Below are 17,954 nucleotides of genomic sequence, written 5' to 3' on the forward strand. Positions count from 1 at the left end.
CGCTGTAAGGTGATTCAATTCGGCAAACAATCCCACTTCGTGAGGATCCCATACACTTGCAGCATATTCTAAGCGAGGCCTAATCAGCGAAAGATAACATTTCTCTTTGACCTTTTCATCCCATTTACCCAGTATTCTTCTAAAAAATCCTAATTGTCTGTTGGCTTGTCCACATAATCCCCGTATGTGTTTCACCCAGGAGAGGTCGTGAGTAAGGGCTGCGCCTGGGCTGGATGTGAGGGAAATACGATCTCTAATTGCTGCTCGGTTCCTCCTTGTCTCTGTTTTGAAATATACCACATTTTGCCTGATTCGTAGATTTCGAAAAAGCGTTTGATAGAGTGAATTTGGAAAAATAATGAGTATATTGCAGAAAATAGGAATAGATTAGAGGAAAAGGAGGCTAATCCGCAACCTGTACCTGTCTCAGACTGCTTGGGTGCGAGTGGGAAACGGGGAGTCCGGATGGGCAGTGTTAGGAAGAGGTGTAAGGCAGGGTTGCCCATTATAACCTGTGCTGTTCAACGTGTATGTTGACGAAATGATTAAAGAGGAATGAAAGTTGGAGGGGAATTCTGCGAGACATGTTAAGGAGACATCAAATGGAAGCAAAGCATATTGATTGGTGATGGGGTGGTGAAGACAGTGATGGAGAAGGTAAACGAGGAAGGAGGTATAGGAAGGGGCAGGAATAGGATAGGGATGCTGGACGGGATGAAGGCAGGAAGGCGGTATACGGGAATGAAGAGGGACTTGATGTAGAGGAGGATGCTGGGCAGTGTTTATTAGGAGAAATATGTAGTTGGCAGTTCTGTCCACCCAAAACCTACCCTAACCGGTAGATTACCTAATAGTAGTAGGCGTTACACGAGCCGTTTTCAATTTCTGGGAACCTTGTGATCCACTAGCGATTTCTTCAATATACGAGCAGGTATTTGATTGGATCCGGAGGATTTATTAGCCTTAATATTTTTCAGCTAACGTTTTATTCCATTATATGAGATTCTATTTTGGGCATCGGTTGTCGCAAACGATTTGGTAAGCTATCGGAGGCATTCGAAGAGGCATTCATGAAGACGCTTTGACAGACGGAATTCAAAAACTTAGCCTTTTCCAAACAGCTGGTTACTCATTCACCTTTATCCATTTTAGTGAATTAGCATTCGACTTATTTCCCTGAATCTCTATGGCATAAGAACAAATTTCTTTCGGGTTCTCTTTCAAGTTTTCCGCTAATCCTTTCCTTTTTAATCCGCCAAAGGCTTTCCGAAGCCCCTCCTTGGCATTCGCACAAGATACAGTGCGTAGAATGATAAGTGATCTCATTATTTTGTCGCAATACTGCGAAGGTTTAAATTTGTCAAAATTCGAGTGGCTACATCGCATTTCATTCACTCTCCGTGAAATCCGCGTGGAATGCCGATTTAGGCATTACAATATATGTAAACGTATCATCAAAATTTCAGAATCATTTCGGGTCGTTGTATCCGCCATTGATGTTAGTTAAATGAATTAATGTCTTACAACTGAGCGTAAACTTTGTCAATAGTATATAATCACTGTTTTTCAACTCCTTGACTCACTCTGTTTGCGAGCTAAGGCGCGCACGTCACGCAAGACGGCGAAGAGAGACTCGAGCGACGACCTTCCAGGCGCATCTACATTCAATTCTTCAACAGTTGGCAAGTGGTCGCTCAGCCGAATGGCCAACGGGTGAGCGCCAACGGGTGCCGGCGATGCCCCCTCCTTCGGCGAATGGCGGAAGCGCGGGCGGGGCGCGGAGTGCGGCCCACGGTCGGCCAGCCGCTGTCGGGCGAGAGCGGGAACAGACTATCCCTTTAAGCGGGGAAGGAGCCGACCCGGGAATGACCACAACCACACCTTGGGCAGACCGTCACGCGGGCGTGTGGCAGGGAGTGTCACGGACCCAGTTATTTAAGTCATCGATGTTAGACGATTGACGGCAACCAGGAACTTCTATTTGCCCCGGATTAGTTTTCCTGCCGTCGCGGTCTCGAGCTATTCCTCGCGGCACTGTCGTGCGTGCATTCCCCTCCCCCGCCGATACGAAGCGGGAGTCTTTCGCGTTGGCGTCAAACGCGAATGGCATTGTGATAGTCGTGCCTGCACTCTTCGTGCTTTTAGGTCTCCCAAATCGCAAGCCGTACATCAATGATGCCAGGCTGCCGTATCATTGACATGATAGTCACCGCTAGGGTGGCAAGGGGCATAACGTGTCCACGTCCGAGTGCCACTCTGGAGGCGGCTCCCATTCGCACTCGATGCACGTGTTCCGAGTGACGCCCGACCCCTGCGAGGCAAAACCGAGACGTTTTTATTCAAAAATCTCCCCGCCGTTTGCCTGGGGTGGACGGAGACCCCGGGGGAAGTCGGGGCTACATCCTCGCCATGCCAACCCGGAGGTCGCGGATTCGATTCCCGCCTCGGTGGGTTTTCCCCCGCCTTGGGCTCGAATGTTTATAATTGGGTACATTGCCATATTATTGTTTTAGAGTCCGATGTAGAAGGCCCAAGTCCGCGGTTTTCGGAATACTATATAAAAACTTAACGACACAAATTAACGCAAAAATTGACAGCACCGCATTGAAGACTCGGTTGACATGCACACACACGAGGGAGAGGATATGAAAACTGAAGGAGGAGGAGTTGAAAGGGAGAGAGGGGGGAGGGAGAGAGGGGGGAGAGAGGGAGAGTGGGGGAGAGGGAGAGATGGGGAGGGAGAGAGTGGGGGAGTGGGGAAGGGAGAGGGGGGAGTGGGGAAGGGAGAGGGGGGAGCGGGGGAGGGGAGAGGAAGGGGAGGGGGAGAGGGAAAGAGAGGGGGGAGGGAAAGAGAGGGGGGAGGGAGAGGGGGGAGGGAGAGGGGGGAGAGGGAGAGATAGGGGGAGAGGAAGAGAGAGGGGGAGAGGAAGAGAGAGGGGGGAGAGGGAGAGAGGGAGAGAGAGAGGGAGAGAGAGAGGGGGGAGAGGGAGAGAGAGAGGGGGGAGAGGGAGAGAAAGAGGGGGGAGAGGGAGAGAAAGAGGGGGGAGAGGGAGAGAGGGGGGAGAGGGAGAGAGAGAGGGAGAGAGAGAGGGAGAGAGAGAGGGAGAGAGAGAGGGAGAGAGAGAGGGAGAGAGAGAGGGAGAGAGAGAGGGAGAGAAAGAGGGGGGAGAGGGAGAGAGAGGGGGGGAGAGGGAGAGAGAGAGGGGGGGAGAGGGAGAGAGAGAGGGGGGGAGAGAGAGGGGGGGAGAGGGAGAGAGAGAGGGGGGGAGAGAGAGGGGGGGAGAGAGAGGGGGGGGAGAGGGAGAGGAAGAGAGGGAGAGGAAGAGAGGGAGAAAAAAGGGAGAGAGGGAGGGGGAGAGGAAGAGAGGGAGGGAGAGAGGAAGTGGAAGAGAGGGAGGGAGAGAGGAAGTGGAAGAGAGGGAGAGGTGGAGAGGAAGTGGAAGAGAGGAAGTGGAAGAGAGGGAGAGGAAGAAAGGGAGAGGAAGAGAGGGAGAGGAAGAGAGGGAGAGGAAGAGAGGGAGAGGAAGAGAGGGAGAAAAAAGGGAGAGAGGGAGGGGGAGAGGAAGAGAGGGAGGGAGAGAGGAAGTGGAAGAGAGGGAGGGAGAGAGGAAGTGGAAGAGAGGGAGAGGTGGAGAGGAAGTGGAAGAGAGGAAGTGGAAGAGAGGGAGAGGAAGAAAGGGAGAGGAAGAGAGGGAGAGGAAGAGAGGGAGAGGAAGAGAGGGAGGGGGAGAGGGGGCAGAGGTGGGGGGGATTGGCGATGGTGGGCAGGGAGTCGTGTTTCATCATTGCATTCTGGACGTAGCTGGCATTCACGGCAACAGTGGGTAGACCCGTCGGCGGTCATTGGGGAGGGGCGATTGGGAAGGGCGGCATAGTTACTTGCCCCATCTCCCAGGTCGGGGGGGCAGGTGCTCTGCAGGGAAGGACGAGGTTGTTTGGTGGGCCGTTGGAATGGCTGTGCCATAGCCTAACCCCCCGGGGACACTGAGCAGGTGGGGGAGAGGGGGTGAGACTAAACCTGATTGGGTCACCAAGGGTGAATGCATCTTTCCCGCGGATTGAAGGACTGGAGGGTGTGGGGGGCCGGGACCCCATTGCACCCTGCCATGGCGAGAGAGCGGCAGGGACCATCGTGCCCCAGGGGTGGGGGAAGGGCAGGGTCGGAACGAAAACTGGATGGATGACCCCCCCCTCCGCCTACAACATGCCTCACGACCCAGACCGAACGCGTTGCAAATGCTATTATCTCGCCACTCATTTCTCATCTTAACATTCCTCGAATTTCCTTAATTTCGGGACCAAAATCCGTTTTTCCACACCGAACCATTTAACCTTGAGTTGAAAACACCCGCACGCATTGCGTATAACTAAAGCTTCATTAAGTATGTGCTTACTAGATAAATTTCAAGCGCATTGTGCGAAGAAGGCAAATTTTTTTTTTAACTCGTCTAACTTTGTTGTAATAATGTTTTGAAGAAAGAAGAGGAAACAGCTCGAGGAAATGGGTCCTCGGTTATTTAATACTCTGTTGTAAGAGTGAACACTAAACTTAACACTTATCCTGTGTAAGGGCGGAAACTTCAAAGAGCGGAGGTGTGCGTGGAATCTTGATCTTACGAGCGGCTGCACATCGATCCCACGTGATCAATTACTAACTCGTTTTCATCTCGCTGCGACACGAGTCCATCGGTGGCTCCATGGCCCCATGGGAATGTCGATACTTTCGCAACGCTTTCTTCAACGGAGGAAATAAAAGGAAAGGGGATATGCGTAGCCGCTAACTTACTGGCTTCCTATCCCGAGGGCCCAAGTTAGAATCCCGGAGGTGACCGGATTTCTCAGGGGTGTCCCGATTCCTATCTAGGGTCCTCTAGAGGAGGGCACTTTTACAATCCCCCCATCGTCCCATCCGACGGAGGGCAAGCCGTCCGTCGGATGGGACGATGGGGGGATTGATGGGTGGATAGAGAGGGGGATTGGGGGGGATTGAGAGGGGGATTGGGGGGATTGAGAGGGGGATTGAGGGGGATTGAGAGGGGGATTGGGGGGGATTGAGAGGGGGATTGAGAGGGGGGATTGGGGGGATTGAGAGGGGGATTGGGGGAGTGTATTTGGGGGGATTACGGGGGGTGGGATTTGGGGGAAGCTATCGCATTATGCAGAAGAGTAGAAGGAATTCCCCAGAAGAGTCCAAACACACAAGAAAAGATGGAGCTCAGGCAAAGAAAGGCGTGAGGAGGATAGGCGGACAAATGGACTGGAGACCACCCCTCTACAGGCGAAGGAAGGTCACCACCTCGGCACCAAGTGAAAACGACGGGACAGCAAAGGACAAGCATTCCACAGAAGATTGGGACGGTGGAAGCGGGAAAGGAGAGCGAACCGAACACGCTCGCTCCTTCAACGGGCAGTGGGGCGGGCGATGGATGACGTCCCGGCGATACTTCCTCGGCTTAACATATTCCCAGACTTCGAAGAGCAGCCATAGGCACAGAATTCGGTACTTACTAGGCTGGAACGCACATATCGCAATTCCAGAAAAACTCAGCTTCACTTACGATATATGGATACAGAAGATCACAGACACGTTTCCTTTCCTGTGTTTCCAGGCATTGACACGAGTCGCTAGATAATGATTCCGCAGGTTTTGGCATTAAAAAGGAAACGAACCGGGAGAAGGAGTCTTTCAGAGGAGTCGAATACCTTTTACTAATCTCAGTTCAGGCACAGTTCAAATTAAAAAGAAGTAACGTTAAAGGCTAGCGAAAACGAAGCGAAGATTTTAATGAAGACAATTGGGTATATTTACGGACGTCCAGAATAAACGAGCAATATTGTCAAGCCCAATGAAGTATTCTGGCAAACGTTCCTCTTTGGCGTAAGAAAAGATTGCTCCAACAGCATTTAAATTGCCTCGGATAGAGGGCGCACTCAACCGTAGGGCAACCAAGGACTGGAGGGAGGCGGCGAGGGTGAGCGACAATTCGATATCATTGCTTGTTCAGTCGCCATATTTCAAGAGAGAGGGTTTCGGGGCTGAGGAATGCTACACCTACATGTTACACCACGCAAGTCGCCGAGAGGGAGCAAAGCATGGGGATTTCACCACACCGACCATCGGCAAACAATGCTCATCCGCGATTAACGCCCTCAGAACGACCTTAATGCCATACAACGCTTGTACGACACTAGGCAATTAGAATTAAATTTAAAGAAGTGCGCATGGATGAATTTTTGGAAAAAGAATATTTCTCTCCCTAACGCTTAACGCATCGGGAACACCGCAATGGAATACGTAGAGTCTATTAGATACCTAGGAGTTACCCTCACTCACGATCTCCCCTGGTTGCAACACACAGGGGAAAATGTGGACAAGCCAACAAGAGTACTTGGTAAATGTGATGGAAAGGTCAAAGAGAAATGTTATCTTTCGCTGGTTAGGCCCCATTTTTAGAATATGCTGGTAGTACATATACAGGATCCTGATGGAAGTTGGATTCGAATTATTTAAGATCCGTGAATAGCGTAACCGAATTCTTAAGGAGCTAGGTCGGGAATCACTCAAGGAGCGAAGGTTCAATTACAGATTAAACCGCATCATTGGCCCCATAGCACTGCGGGATCATGTCAATTAAATTCTTTTAGGAAGGTTCACAACACACGAGTTCAACTACAAGTATGACACATAGGGAATTATTATGACCACACAATATTTGGGTAGGAGAGACCATAAAGATAAGGGAGATGGAATCCAGTACAGATAGATACTCGTTCATTCCCCGGACAATCAGGAATCATAATTGTAAGAAATCAAGCCATTATAAAAATTATAAATACATTCGAAAAGCGAAAAAACAACATTAACGCTGCGTACACATATGTGATACATTCGTCAGTGTATGTTCTCGTGCATATTAGTTGCCAGCTGACGTATTTAAAGGTGCGTTAGTGAAAATTGGTTTTATGAAACATTTAGGCCGAGTGCCAGGCTCGACGCCGCCGCCGATGGGGGAAGGAGTCAACCGATCGCCCCCCACCCTTCGCACGAGATCACTCCCAACTAATAAAGATCTCCAGAGCGCGACATGGTTTCTTAGAGGTTTTGAGGGGAGGTGACCTGCAGCTGAGGTCATTAGCATCATCAGGGATGGACAGGAAGGGAGGTAGGGTGGAGAGAGGAACCCGGCGTCGACATTAGCCTACTCTTAAGGAAAGGCGCCAAGGGGTCACACACATATTAACGTCCCAACCGACAGACGGCGTACTCACTCCAAGTGCCCTCTACACAGAACCTCAAGTAAGGATCTATATACCACTGAAAAATATTCGACGCCACCACCTGTATTCAAAACCTGGCCCTGTCGTTGGGAAGCCAGTACGTTATCCGCCACACCATCTCGATCCCCAAATGATTTCGGAAAACCCTTTTCCCACAATGGGCGCCTGCCTTACGGTGCGACATATTCCTCAGTGCGACACCGCCTTAAAGTAATCTACCGGTTAAGGCAGGTTTTTGGATGGACACAGCTACCAAAAAGATATTTTATGAGTCCTAAAAAAACAAAAAATCCATCATCCTACTCTACATCCGGTCCCTCATCATCTCTGATTACTTCCTTCCTCCCTTCATCCCGTCCAACATCCCTATCCTGTTCCTTCCCTTTCCTCGTTTGCCAAACATTCTACCTTCAATTACAGTCTTCAACTTCCTACTGCTGGTCAATACCCCCTTTATCCACTTTTACTGCCTCCATAGTATTTCTCCCAACAAACCCCTCTCTTCGCCCACCAAACCAAGTACTTCCTCATTTGTTTACTTCTCTGTCCATTTCACCTTCTCCATTCTTCTCCACACCCACATTTCAAAAGCCACAAGTCTACTTCTATCCTCCTGATTCAATGGCCACGTTTCCGCACCGCACATAGCTATGCTCCATATCAAAGTTTTTACTAATCTTTTCTTAATATCCTTACTCAACGTCCTTGCCATCAACTCCCTCCTCCTTGTGAAAGCCTCTTTGCCTAGCGCAATTCTTCTTCTTACGTCCCTACTACTTTGACCGTGTTAGTCCAAAACAATTGCATGATACGTAAACTGTTCTACCTGCTCTAGTTTTGCCCTGCAATTTTAATGCTTAGCTTGGCCTTTTTCTTCCTAGAAAATCGCATAACCTTTGTTTAATTAATATTGATTCTCATCCCATACCTGTCGCACTGAATTTCCAATTCACTCAGCAAAGCTTGTAACCCCTTGGCTGACTGACAAACTAAAGCTAGGTCATTTTGTATGCTTTATTTATCTAGGCAATCATCTCATCCCTGAGCCATGGTTTCCTAGTCCTTTTCGCGTTAATGGTTCCGATAGTATCTTTTGCGGCTTCCGATAACCCTTTCTTGATACATTCCCATTTTTCTTCGATAGTACTCAGCTCTTTGCCATCCTCCATGATTTTTTCTACAGGCTGTTGGTCCTTCCTTGACAATCCATTTAATGCTTCTATATTCCATCTTCTAACTCGCCGCCCCTGCCTTATCTTTTAGAAACGGATGCTACATTTCATAACAACTAAATTGTGGTCTGAGTCCGCATCCGCTCCCGGAAAGCTGTGCGAATTTATCACACTGTTCCTACACCTGTGTCTAACAAGAATATAATCTAGCTGACACCTTTCTGAATCACCTGGCATTTTCCATGTATACCTGCACCTTTTGTGGTGTCTAAACCAAGTGTTGGTGATAATTAACCCGTCTCCTGCAGAACTCAACTGCTTTCTCCCCGCGGTCATTACTCGTGCCTAAGCCGTAGTCCGCCACCTCATCACCATCTCTTCATTCGCCTACCGTCGCATTCCAGTCCCCCATCACCATCAAATGTTTCCCTGCAGGAACACACTCAATTATGTTCTCTAACTGATCGTATATCCAATCGACCTCTTCCTCCGTATGGTTGCTCGGTGGTATCTATACCTAAACAATAACCCAGTTCGTCAGATCTGCTTTTATCTCTACTTGTAATGATCTATCCGTTCCCTGTTCTATGTTGACTACGCTTCTTCCTACCTCTTCATTTAATACTATGGCAACCCCTCGTCGGCTCTCGTCCCCGCCGCTGTGTATTATTCTATACTGATCACTCCAGTAATCCCCGCCATCCTTCCATCTCACCTCGCATAGACCTAAAATATTTATATTTCCCTTTCCATCTCTCGCTTAATGTTTTCGAATTTTCCCGTCCTCAACGTTGTTCTAATATTCCAAGTTACTATTCTCACTAATTCGGCATTCTGCACTGCTGCTTTCGGTTTTCCTTTACAAGGGTTTCGTGGGATGACGACCGCGGAAGCCTTGCCTCCCCCGCTGCCGGGCACGACACACGGCCGATTGGGCCGAGCCCCGTAGTTGCCAGGACGCATATTCTCTCTAAAGACCTTCATATTTATCTTGGGAACGATAATTGAGGTGGTTTCCCGTTGCCTTCCTCAATAGTGTTTTTAACGCGACACTATTACATCATACCCGTAAGGTCTTCGATCGTAGTGTCTGCCATCCCCACATACGTCGAATTTCCTGCTTGCCTAATATCACCACCATACTCAATGTGTAGTTCCAATCTTCTCTGTATTGTCCATCATTTACATCTTGGGAATGATAATTGAGGTGATTTCCCGTTGTCTTCCTCAACAGTGCTTTTAACGCGACACTATTACAACATACCCGTAAGGTCTTCGATCGTAGTGTCTGCCATCCCCACATACGTCGAATTTTCTTTCCGTGGTGAATCCTGCTTGCCTAATATCCCCACCATACTCAATGTGTAGTTCCAATCTCTGTATTGTCCATCATTTAAATCTTGGGAATGCTAATTGAAGTGGTTTCCCGTTGCCTTCCTCAATAGTGTTTTTAACGTGACACCATCACTTACTGGCCGCCCCACTGGGGTCAGACGCCATTGCAGCCGCCTCACTGAGGAACAGACGCTGCGTGGACTACCTTCCGTCTGGCTCCTAACCTTCGACCTATCTGGCATGGGTGACCCTACCAGGAGCAATTATCATTACTCCCGCCAGGACAGCTCTAGGGGTCATCGGAACGCACAAGCCCTTCCACCACGTCAAGGTTGTAGCCCGAGGAGGGATACATATATACATACATACATACATATATATCTATGTATATATACTCGTATATGTATATATGTGTCCATATAATAGTAACATACAGTATATAGAAATATATACTCTATATCCCATCCTATACCCATCGCACTGAATTTCCAATTCACTCAGCAATGCTTACAACCACTTGGCTAACTGACAAACTAATGTTTGGTCATTCGCGAACCTGATTTTTTCAACTCACCACCGATATCCATATTTGTCTCCAATTTCTTCCATGTCTCTTAAATTACTTCTTCCGCATTTACTTTGAACAGCGCCGGTGACAATGCGCAACCCGACCTTACACCTCTTCCTAACACTGCCCATCCGGACTCCCCGTTTCCCACCCGCACCTGAGCAGTCTTAGACAGGCACAGGTTGTGGATTAGCCTCCTTTCCCTCCAATCTATTCCTTTTTTCTGCAATAAACTCATTAGTTTTTCCCAATGCACTCTATCAAACGCTTTTTCGAAATCTACGAAAATGGCAAATACCTCGTGGTTTTGTTCTATACTACCTTGATCAAAAATTTCCCGGAATTTATTCAGAAAATTAAAAATACAAGTTTATTCATCTAAATCTATATTGTCCCCTTCAAAGTAATCCCCATCGACTGCAACACACTTATGCCAGCGCTTGATCCAATCCTCGAAACATTTTTTATATTCGGTTTTCGGTATGTCCATCAGTGCTTCCTGCGATTTTTCCATTACTTCCTCTCGGCTGCTAAAACGCGTTCCCCGTAATGGTTTTTTAACTCGATTGAACAGAAAGAAGTCACAGGGAGCCAAATCAGGTGAATTCGGTGGCTGTTGGATGGTATTTGTTGCATTTTTCGTCAAAAAATTACGAATAATGATAGCACTGTGCGACGGTGCGTTATCATGGTGCAAAATCCACGAGTTTTCTGCCCACATTTCTGGTCTCTTTCGGCGAATTGCTTCACGCAAACGTCTCATAACGCCCAAATAATACTCTTTGTTTACTGTCTGGTCTTCTGGCAAAAATTCATGATGCACTACACCGTTGTAATCCATGAAAACCGTCAGCATTGCCTTCTTTTTTGACTGAAAACGACGTGGTTTTTTTGGTCTCGGCTCATTTGGTGAACGCCATTCACTTGCCTGATGTCTGGATTGCGTGTCGTACTCATAAACCCACGTCTCGTCTCCAGTAATGATCCTTTTGATGAATGTGGGATCGGATTCAGCCTCGCAAATCATGTCTTTTGCGACGTCAACACGGTCTCTTTTTTGCATGAAATTGAGGTCTTTTGGCACCAACTTTGCTGCTACACGACGGAAACCCAAATCATTAACCACAATGTCTTGGGCGGATCCATAGGCAATGTTCAAGTCCTCCGCTATTTCTCTGATGGTTAATTTGCGGTTATTGACCAACATTTCTTTTACTTTATCAATTTTTTCACCGACTTTCGATGTCGATGGTCTGCCACTGCGTTCATCATCTTCGATTGACTCACGACCACTTCTGAACCGCTCGTGCCACTGGTAAACGACCGTTTTTTTTAGAGAATCGTTGCCGAAACACTTTTCCAACATTTCCAACGTCCGTGCGCCACTAAATCCGTTTTTTACGCAAAATTTAATACAAGTTCGTTGTTGCAAATTTAAATCCATTTCTGAAATTGTAAAAAATCGCCAACACACACAGAGATAGATGTACTCTTGGCTACGTAACTTTTGCAAATGTCAAGTTATGACACTAAGATTTAAAGGGAATATCAACAACAGATGTACCAATTTAACAAAAAAAAACAGAACTCAAATCGGAACGATGGGAGCGCCACACGGTGGTTATTCCGGGAACTTTTTGATCAAGGTAGTATTCTTCTCGATTAATAATCTCATTACTGCAATGGCATCACGCGTACCTCGCCCTACCTAAACCCAAACTGATCATCTCCTAAGTAATCATTTTCCCTATTCTCTTACATTTGTTGATGATCCTGAGGACGACTTTAGCTGCGTGAGATATCAAACTTATCGTCCTGTAGTCCTCACATGATGTAGCCTTAACCTTTTTCGGAATAGGAACTACCACTGATCTCACTAAGTCTTCAGGTCAGATTCCTTCCTCATAGGTTCTACTGATCAGTGCATTAAAATACTTTTGTTATTTTTCAAATATAAACAAAAAAAGGTTAATTCCATTCCAAGCATCCAAGCTATGCATATCACATGTTAAGTATGAACCATGTTCGCTATCAACGTAATAACGCGGGATAACGGGGTCGAGAGTGGGGCACATTGCGGCCAGACATACTACGAGTATATCGACGAAACGGCGATCGGACGGTCGCCGACCCGAGCACCTGGACGGACACTGGTGCAAGTGCGGTGACCCTTCTCGTAAGATCAATACCGTTAGCCGCTCACGGTGGGGAAATTGGAGAAAAATGAAGACATTTGTCAGGGTTGAATTTATCCTCAGAGGGTAGTTGGGTCTCGGAATGTTTCTGAGATTGGCGGATCGTCCGTACATCTCCCAAGAGTAGAACAAGATTGATATGCGGACATATTTTACATCGGGGGTAGATGAATATAGGGGAAAGATGGGTAAATTTTGAAGACATTGCCGAAGTGGGTTGGTAGATCCCACGTTTTCTCTTGGATTGACGGCTCGTCCGTATGCGAGAGAGGGACATTGCGACAGGAGAAACATGGCTGCATCCTCGTCGTTTAAAATAGGGAAGACTTCTTGGAATAGGTCGGAGGTCTGTGGGACCCAGGGAAATATGTGGGTCATTGGTAGAGTCCTGCGTCAGCTGTGAGATTACTTTTCTGTGGTGTGTGGGATAGGGTGGAACCACGGATTTTCTTTTGCAGGAATCGTTTTTGCAACCGCGTTTGCGGAGTGCATGGTGTAGATGCTGACGGTATTTGTTGAAGGGAATTTTAGGAGTTGGAAATCCAATGTGATGAGTTTTATCTCCTCCCAAAAACACACAAACCCAACATCCCCTGTCGCTCTATAGTTTCAACTTTCAGCCCTCCCACCGAAAGAATCTCTGCTATCAGAGATTATTTCGTTGGGAGGACTGAAAGATATCCTTCACGAAAGACACACATCACTTCTTCCACACACATCACTTCCCACCCCCAGCGTCCCTCGATTGAATTCCTCCTCCACGTAGCCACTCTCGTTCACAGAAAATGTGTTTTCTTCCCAAAACAATGTCCACCTCCAAACCAGGGGAAGAGCGAGGGGAAGTGGGATGGCGCCTATCTCCTCCTCATGGGCCGCCTCGAAGAGAGAGACCCTACTCTCTCCGTGTGCGGGACTTGGCCGTGCTTCGGCGAATCCATCCCGATGTCGGCACATTTGCTAAGCTACGGATTTTTAGAACAAGGTTCACAAACACCTAATATAATAAGTATTTCTCGGTTTCCAGAATGATGGACACCCTATAAGGCATAGAAGCCGCCGTCACCCATTCCCAGCACATCTTCTGAAAAAGGACACAGGATCGATCGATCCATAGGTCGGTTCATTTAGGGTAGGATCAGTTATGGTTCAGGAAGGGGAGAGGCACGCGCGATGCCGTAGCAGTCATCAGGTCACTAATAGAGAGAATGTGAGAACACAATCAAGATGTATTTTCCTGTTTCGTAGGTTTCGAGAAAGCGTTGGATAGAGGCAATGAAGTGGCACTATTTAATTTGCAAAGTCTGTTCAAGCAATACCGAAACTTTTTAATAGCGCGCCCTAAGTGGGTTATTTATCATTCCGCTCGGAGTCGTTGTCCCCGTGGAAAATTCGCGAATAACCGCCTTCTACCGCTTTGTTGATAACTTCATTTGTTGATTAGTTACGGCCGTTTATGTGAACGGGTGTTCGTTGAGTTTGGCGAAATATTAGATCCGCGTAAATGAGCTCTTTGAAGGAGTAGTGTTATTCTTTGAAACCCTGCAAATCCTTCACGTAAACTTTTGAGCTGATTACCTTGGCACATGGTGAGGATGCTATGAAACACACCGCGTGTTACTATGAGTGGTTTACCCGGTTCGAAAAGGGGGCGGCAATAAGTGGAAGACGATGAGCATTCCGGAAGACCATCGACGTCGACTGACGGCCAACACATCAAGAAAATGGAGGATATCCTTCGCGCAAATCGGCGTTTGACTGTCAGGGAATTTGCAGATGAGTGTGGCATCTCGATTGGTTTAAACTATGAAATCCAGACTGAAAATCTGAGGATGCATCGAGTCGCCCTCAAATTCTTGCCTCACCTGATGGCAGCAGACCAGAAACAACATGGAGTCCAAGGCTGTCAGGCACTGTTTGATCGAGCTGAAAAGGATGAAACCTACTTGTTCAGGATAATAACTGGTGAGGAGTCATTGGTTTATGGTTATAACATCGAAACAAAAGCGCATTTTTGACAATTAATTGGTGAAACATCCCCCGTCCCATAAAAGCTCGACAAATACGCTCGAATGTCAAGATAACGTTGATTAATTTTTTCGATACAAAGGCGGTAGTGCATCACAAATACCTACCTGAAGGCCAGACTGTAAACATACACGTCGAGTATTTACTACCCGGGGGTTATAAAACGCATTAGAGAGAAATCAGGCGAAAATGGCCAGGACTTTCGAGGAGCGGTGAGTGTTTTTCTCGCGACGACCAACGGGCCAATGAGGCTTTTTTCTTTTCTTCGAACTAAAAACCCCGCTCACAGGAAAAAGATTTGCCACCATTCCAGAGATATAGAAAAATTCGACGGAGGAGTTTATGAGCATTTCGGAAGAATCGTTCCAGGACTGTTAAATAAAACGCAAACAGCGTTGGAATAAGTGCATACGTTGGGGAGGAAACTACTTTGAATGGGAACCCGACCAATTATTAGTGTTTGTGAAGCATTTTTTGTGATAAAAGTGTTCAGGAGTTCAGGAGAGTCAGGAGAACTTCGGGAGCAGAGCGGAAAATAGGAAAAGATTGGCAGGATTGGAGATTTATCAGCAACCTGTACAAGTCACAAACTGTTCAGGTGCAAGTGGCGGATGGGGAGTCCGGAGGGGTAGTGTTAGTGCCTTGCAAGTATTTTCGTCCAAAACGGTCAAAGTAGTAGGGACGTAAGGAGAAGAACTGTGTTAGTAAAGAGACTTTCACAAGGAGGAGGGAGTTGATGACAGGGATGTTGAGTAAGGATGTTAAGAAAAGGCTCGTCCAAACTTTGATGTGGAGCGTAGCTATGTTCGGCGCGGAAACGTGGTCATTGAAGCAAGGTGATAGAAGAAGTTTGGAGGCTTTTGAAATGTGGGTGTGGAGAAGAATGGAGAAGGTGAAATGGACAGAGAAGAAAACAAAGGGGAAGGTGTTAGGAATGGCGGGCGAGGAGAGGGGTTTGTTGGGAGGCAGGAAAAATGGATGAAGGGCGGATTGGTCGGCAGTGAGATGTTGAAGACTGTAATAGAGAGGAAAATGTTAGGCAAACGAGGAAAGGGAAGGAACAGGATAGGGATGTTGGACGGGAGACGAAGGCAGATTTCGGAATGGAAGGTGGATATCTTGCAGTGCTCGATTTGAGGTCGTGTTTTTCGTCAGGAGAAATGGTACAGGCTGCGATTACTGTACAGAATGATAGATTAGATATATTTATAGATGTCATTTTTCCACGAACGATGGGGATCAAAAATAACATCGGATTTCGCTGCGGGAGAAAATTATTTTCCATTTTTCATTCCATGTGGCCTAATATGCTGACGTCTCGCCTGGCCCTAGTTCTTGTCGTCCTCAACAGCTTCCATCATAGGCGTAGAGAAGTATTTCTTAGTTAGATACCGTAGTGCACGACCGGTAGTAATCGCGATAAATTTTATTTAAAATAATAAATTGAAACTATAAATCAAGAAAATGTCATGCTAGACGTAATGAATCACCCCCGAAAAACACTCAAGCTGTGCGACACTTCCGTGGATTTAAGGAAACAAATAAAGAAATGCAGCACATGCGTATAACATCGCGGGTCGGGCGCCGCACTCCGAAGATCAACCTCTAAAAAATGACCAAATTATTGCACCGCGGTGGGCATCAGGGTAAGACTCCGCTGCTGCCACGGACAGCGTGTCCTGCAATCGCCCCAGGCGACTGGCTTCCAGGGTATCGTCACAATGATAAAGAAGCCTCGGTTATTCTGAATTTATCCGTAGCCTAGTTTTTCGGTCGACTACAAAATACGAGGGTAGACTGAAAACTAATACACACATGCATGTAGACCACAAACAAAATGACCTTCAGAAGCACTTCTGGTGACATGTAGAAGTAACATTCCCCCTCAACACGCATGCGTACGTTCGAGGTAGTTACATTCATCGACAACATTTCGACACCAGCACGCTGTTTCACTCGCCAATTTGACACACACAGCACTTGAACTCATCTCCATGCTTCCCGCTTCTCAAATTACACTGGATGAATGAAACGACGACAAACCTGCGCAGGCGCGTTGAGAGGGACTGTTACTTCCACACGTCACCAGGAGTGCTCCTGAAGGTCCTTTTGTTTGTGGTGCACAACCATGGGTGCATTAGTTTTCAGCCCACCCTCGAATAAATTTAATTAACAGACGAAATTACGTTGCCTTAAAACCTCAATTGAGAAAAAATGAAAAATACAGTCAGATCAGACGACTATTTTCGGAAAAGTTGACACTGTTAGGGTGGAAAAATATCCAAGGTCCAAATAAAGCGCAATTGCCCTCCTTGCTCGGAAGGAGGCGTCGGGGTCATGGGGGGGTGGTCACTCACCTCGTTGGGCTCCGAGAGTTCGAAGAGGTCGAGGCGGTTGGCGTTCCACTGCACGATCACGTGGCTCAAGGCCTCCCTCTCCTGCGCCCTCGCCTTGGCGACCACCTCGGCAGCCGGGGGCGGTGGGGGCGGCGGCGGCGGGTGATGCAACGGCGGGGGCGGCGGCGACAGGGGCGCGGAGGCGGCGACCGCCACGGGCGGGGGCAGGGGCGAGGCGGCGGCGTTCATCGTGATCATCCTCCTCCCTCACACACACACACCCTCCTCCTCACCTTCCTACCTACCCACCTACCCACTACTACGCGCCCAGCTTGGCGCTCCAGTCGCCGCTGCTCCTCGACCTCCTCCGTCCCTCCTGCCAAGAGAAAAGAGAGAAATGAGGGAGGCGGCGTCGCAATGAAACAGGGGCCCACTTCCCCTCTCGATGGCCCCATGGGGAAGCAGGCTGTGGGGCTGCATGGGAATGGAGAGAGAGAGAGTTCAATGCCGGATAATATAACCGCATGATAACTGCTGATAAATAAACATAAATAAATTTAAAATGAGAATGCCAAATCACGCAGGAGGGGTCCTCCAAGCCTCATCGGGCATCGAGGACGATTGCAGGGTCGCCCATGTCAGAGGGGTCGAAGGTTAGGAGTCGGACAAAAGGTAGTCGGCTGCGAGGCGGCTGCAAAGTCATCGCAAGACAGTAGGCGGAATGATCCTTTCGCGTTAAATGCACTACTAATGAAAGCAACGGGAAGCGACTAATGGCATTGATTTCGTCCGGAGCTGAGTTTGAGCTCAGGACACCAATAAGAGGATGCTTTCGAATCAAATGATTGCAGAGGAGACGATCAGTGCGGGTGCAGAAAGGGGAGTGGAAAGCATAACGGCACGGCAGTGACGAGGTCGCCATTTGTGAGGGATGTGAAATACTACCTTGATCAAAAATTTCCCGGAATTTATTCAGAAAATTAAAAATACAAGTTTATTCATCTAAATCTATATTGTCCCCTTCAAAGTAATCCCCATCGACTGC

The 17,954-nt window shown here is 47.7% G+C and overlaps 1 protein-coding gene across 3 annotated transcripts in view; it reads right to left on the reverse strand.

The window, feature by feature from the left end:
• LOC139687257 (afadin-like) overlaps nucleotides 1-17,278 on the reverse strand; it is a 266,733-nt gene extending 249,455 nt beyond the window's left edge. For all 3 annotated transcript variants that reach the window (XM_071584395.1, XM_071584394.1, XM_071584393.1), the window contains exon 1: nucleotides 16,931-17,278. In XM_071584395.1, coding sequence (XP_071440496.1) covers nucleotides 16,931-17,167 — 237 coding nt within the window. In that variant the 5' untranslated portion in view covers nucleotides 17,168-17,278. The remainder of the gene's footprint in view (nucleotides 1-16,930) is intronic.
• Nucleotides 17,279-17,954: the final 676 nt, after the last annotated feature.

Source organism: Hetaerina americana, unplaced genomic scaffold (assembly GCF_022747635.1).
Source record: "Hetaerina americana unplaced genomic scaffold, ioHetAmer1.1.p SCAF_187, whole genome shotgun sequence".
Lineage (NCBI taxonomy): Eukaryota > Metazoa > Arthropoda > Insecta > Odonata > Calopterygidae > Hetaerina > Hetaerina americana.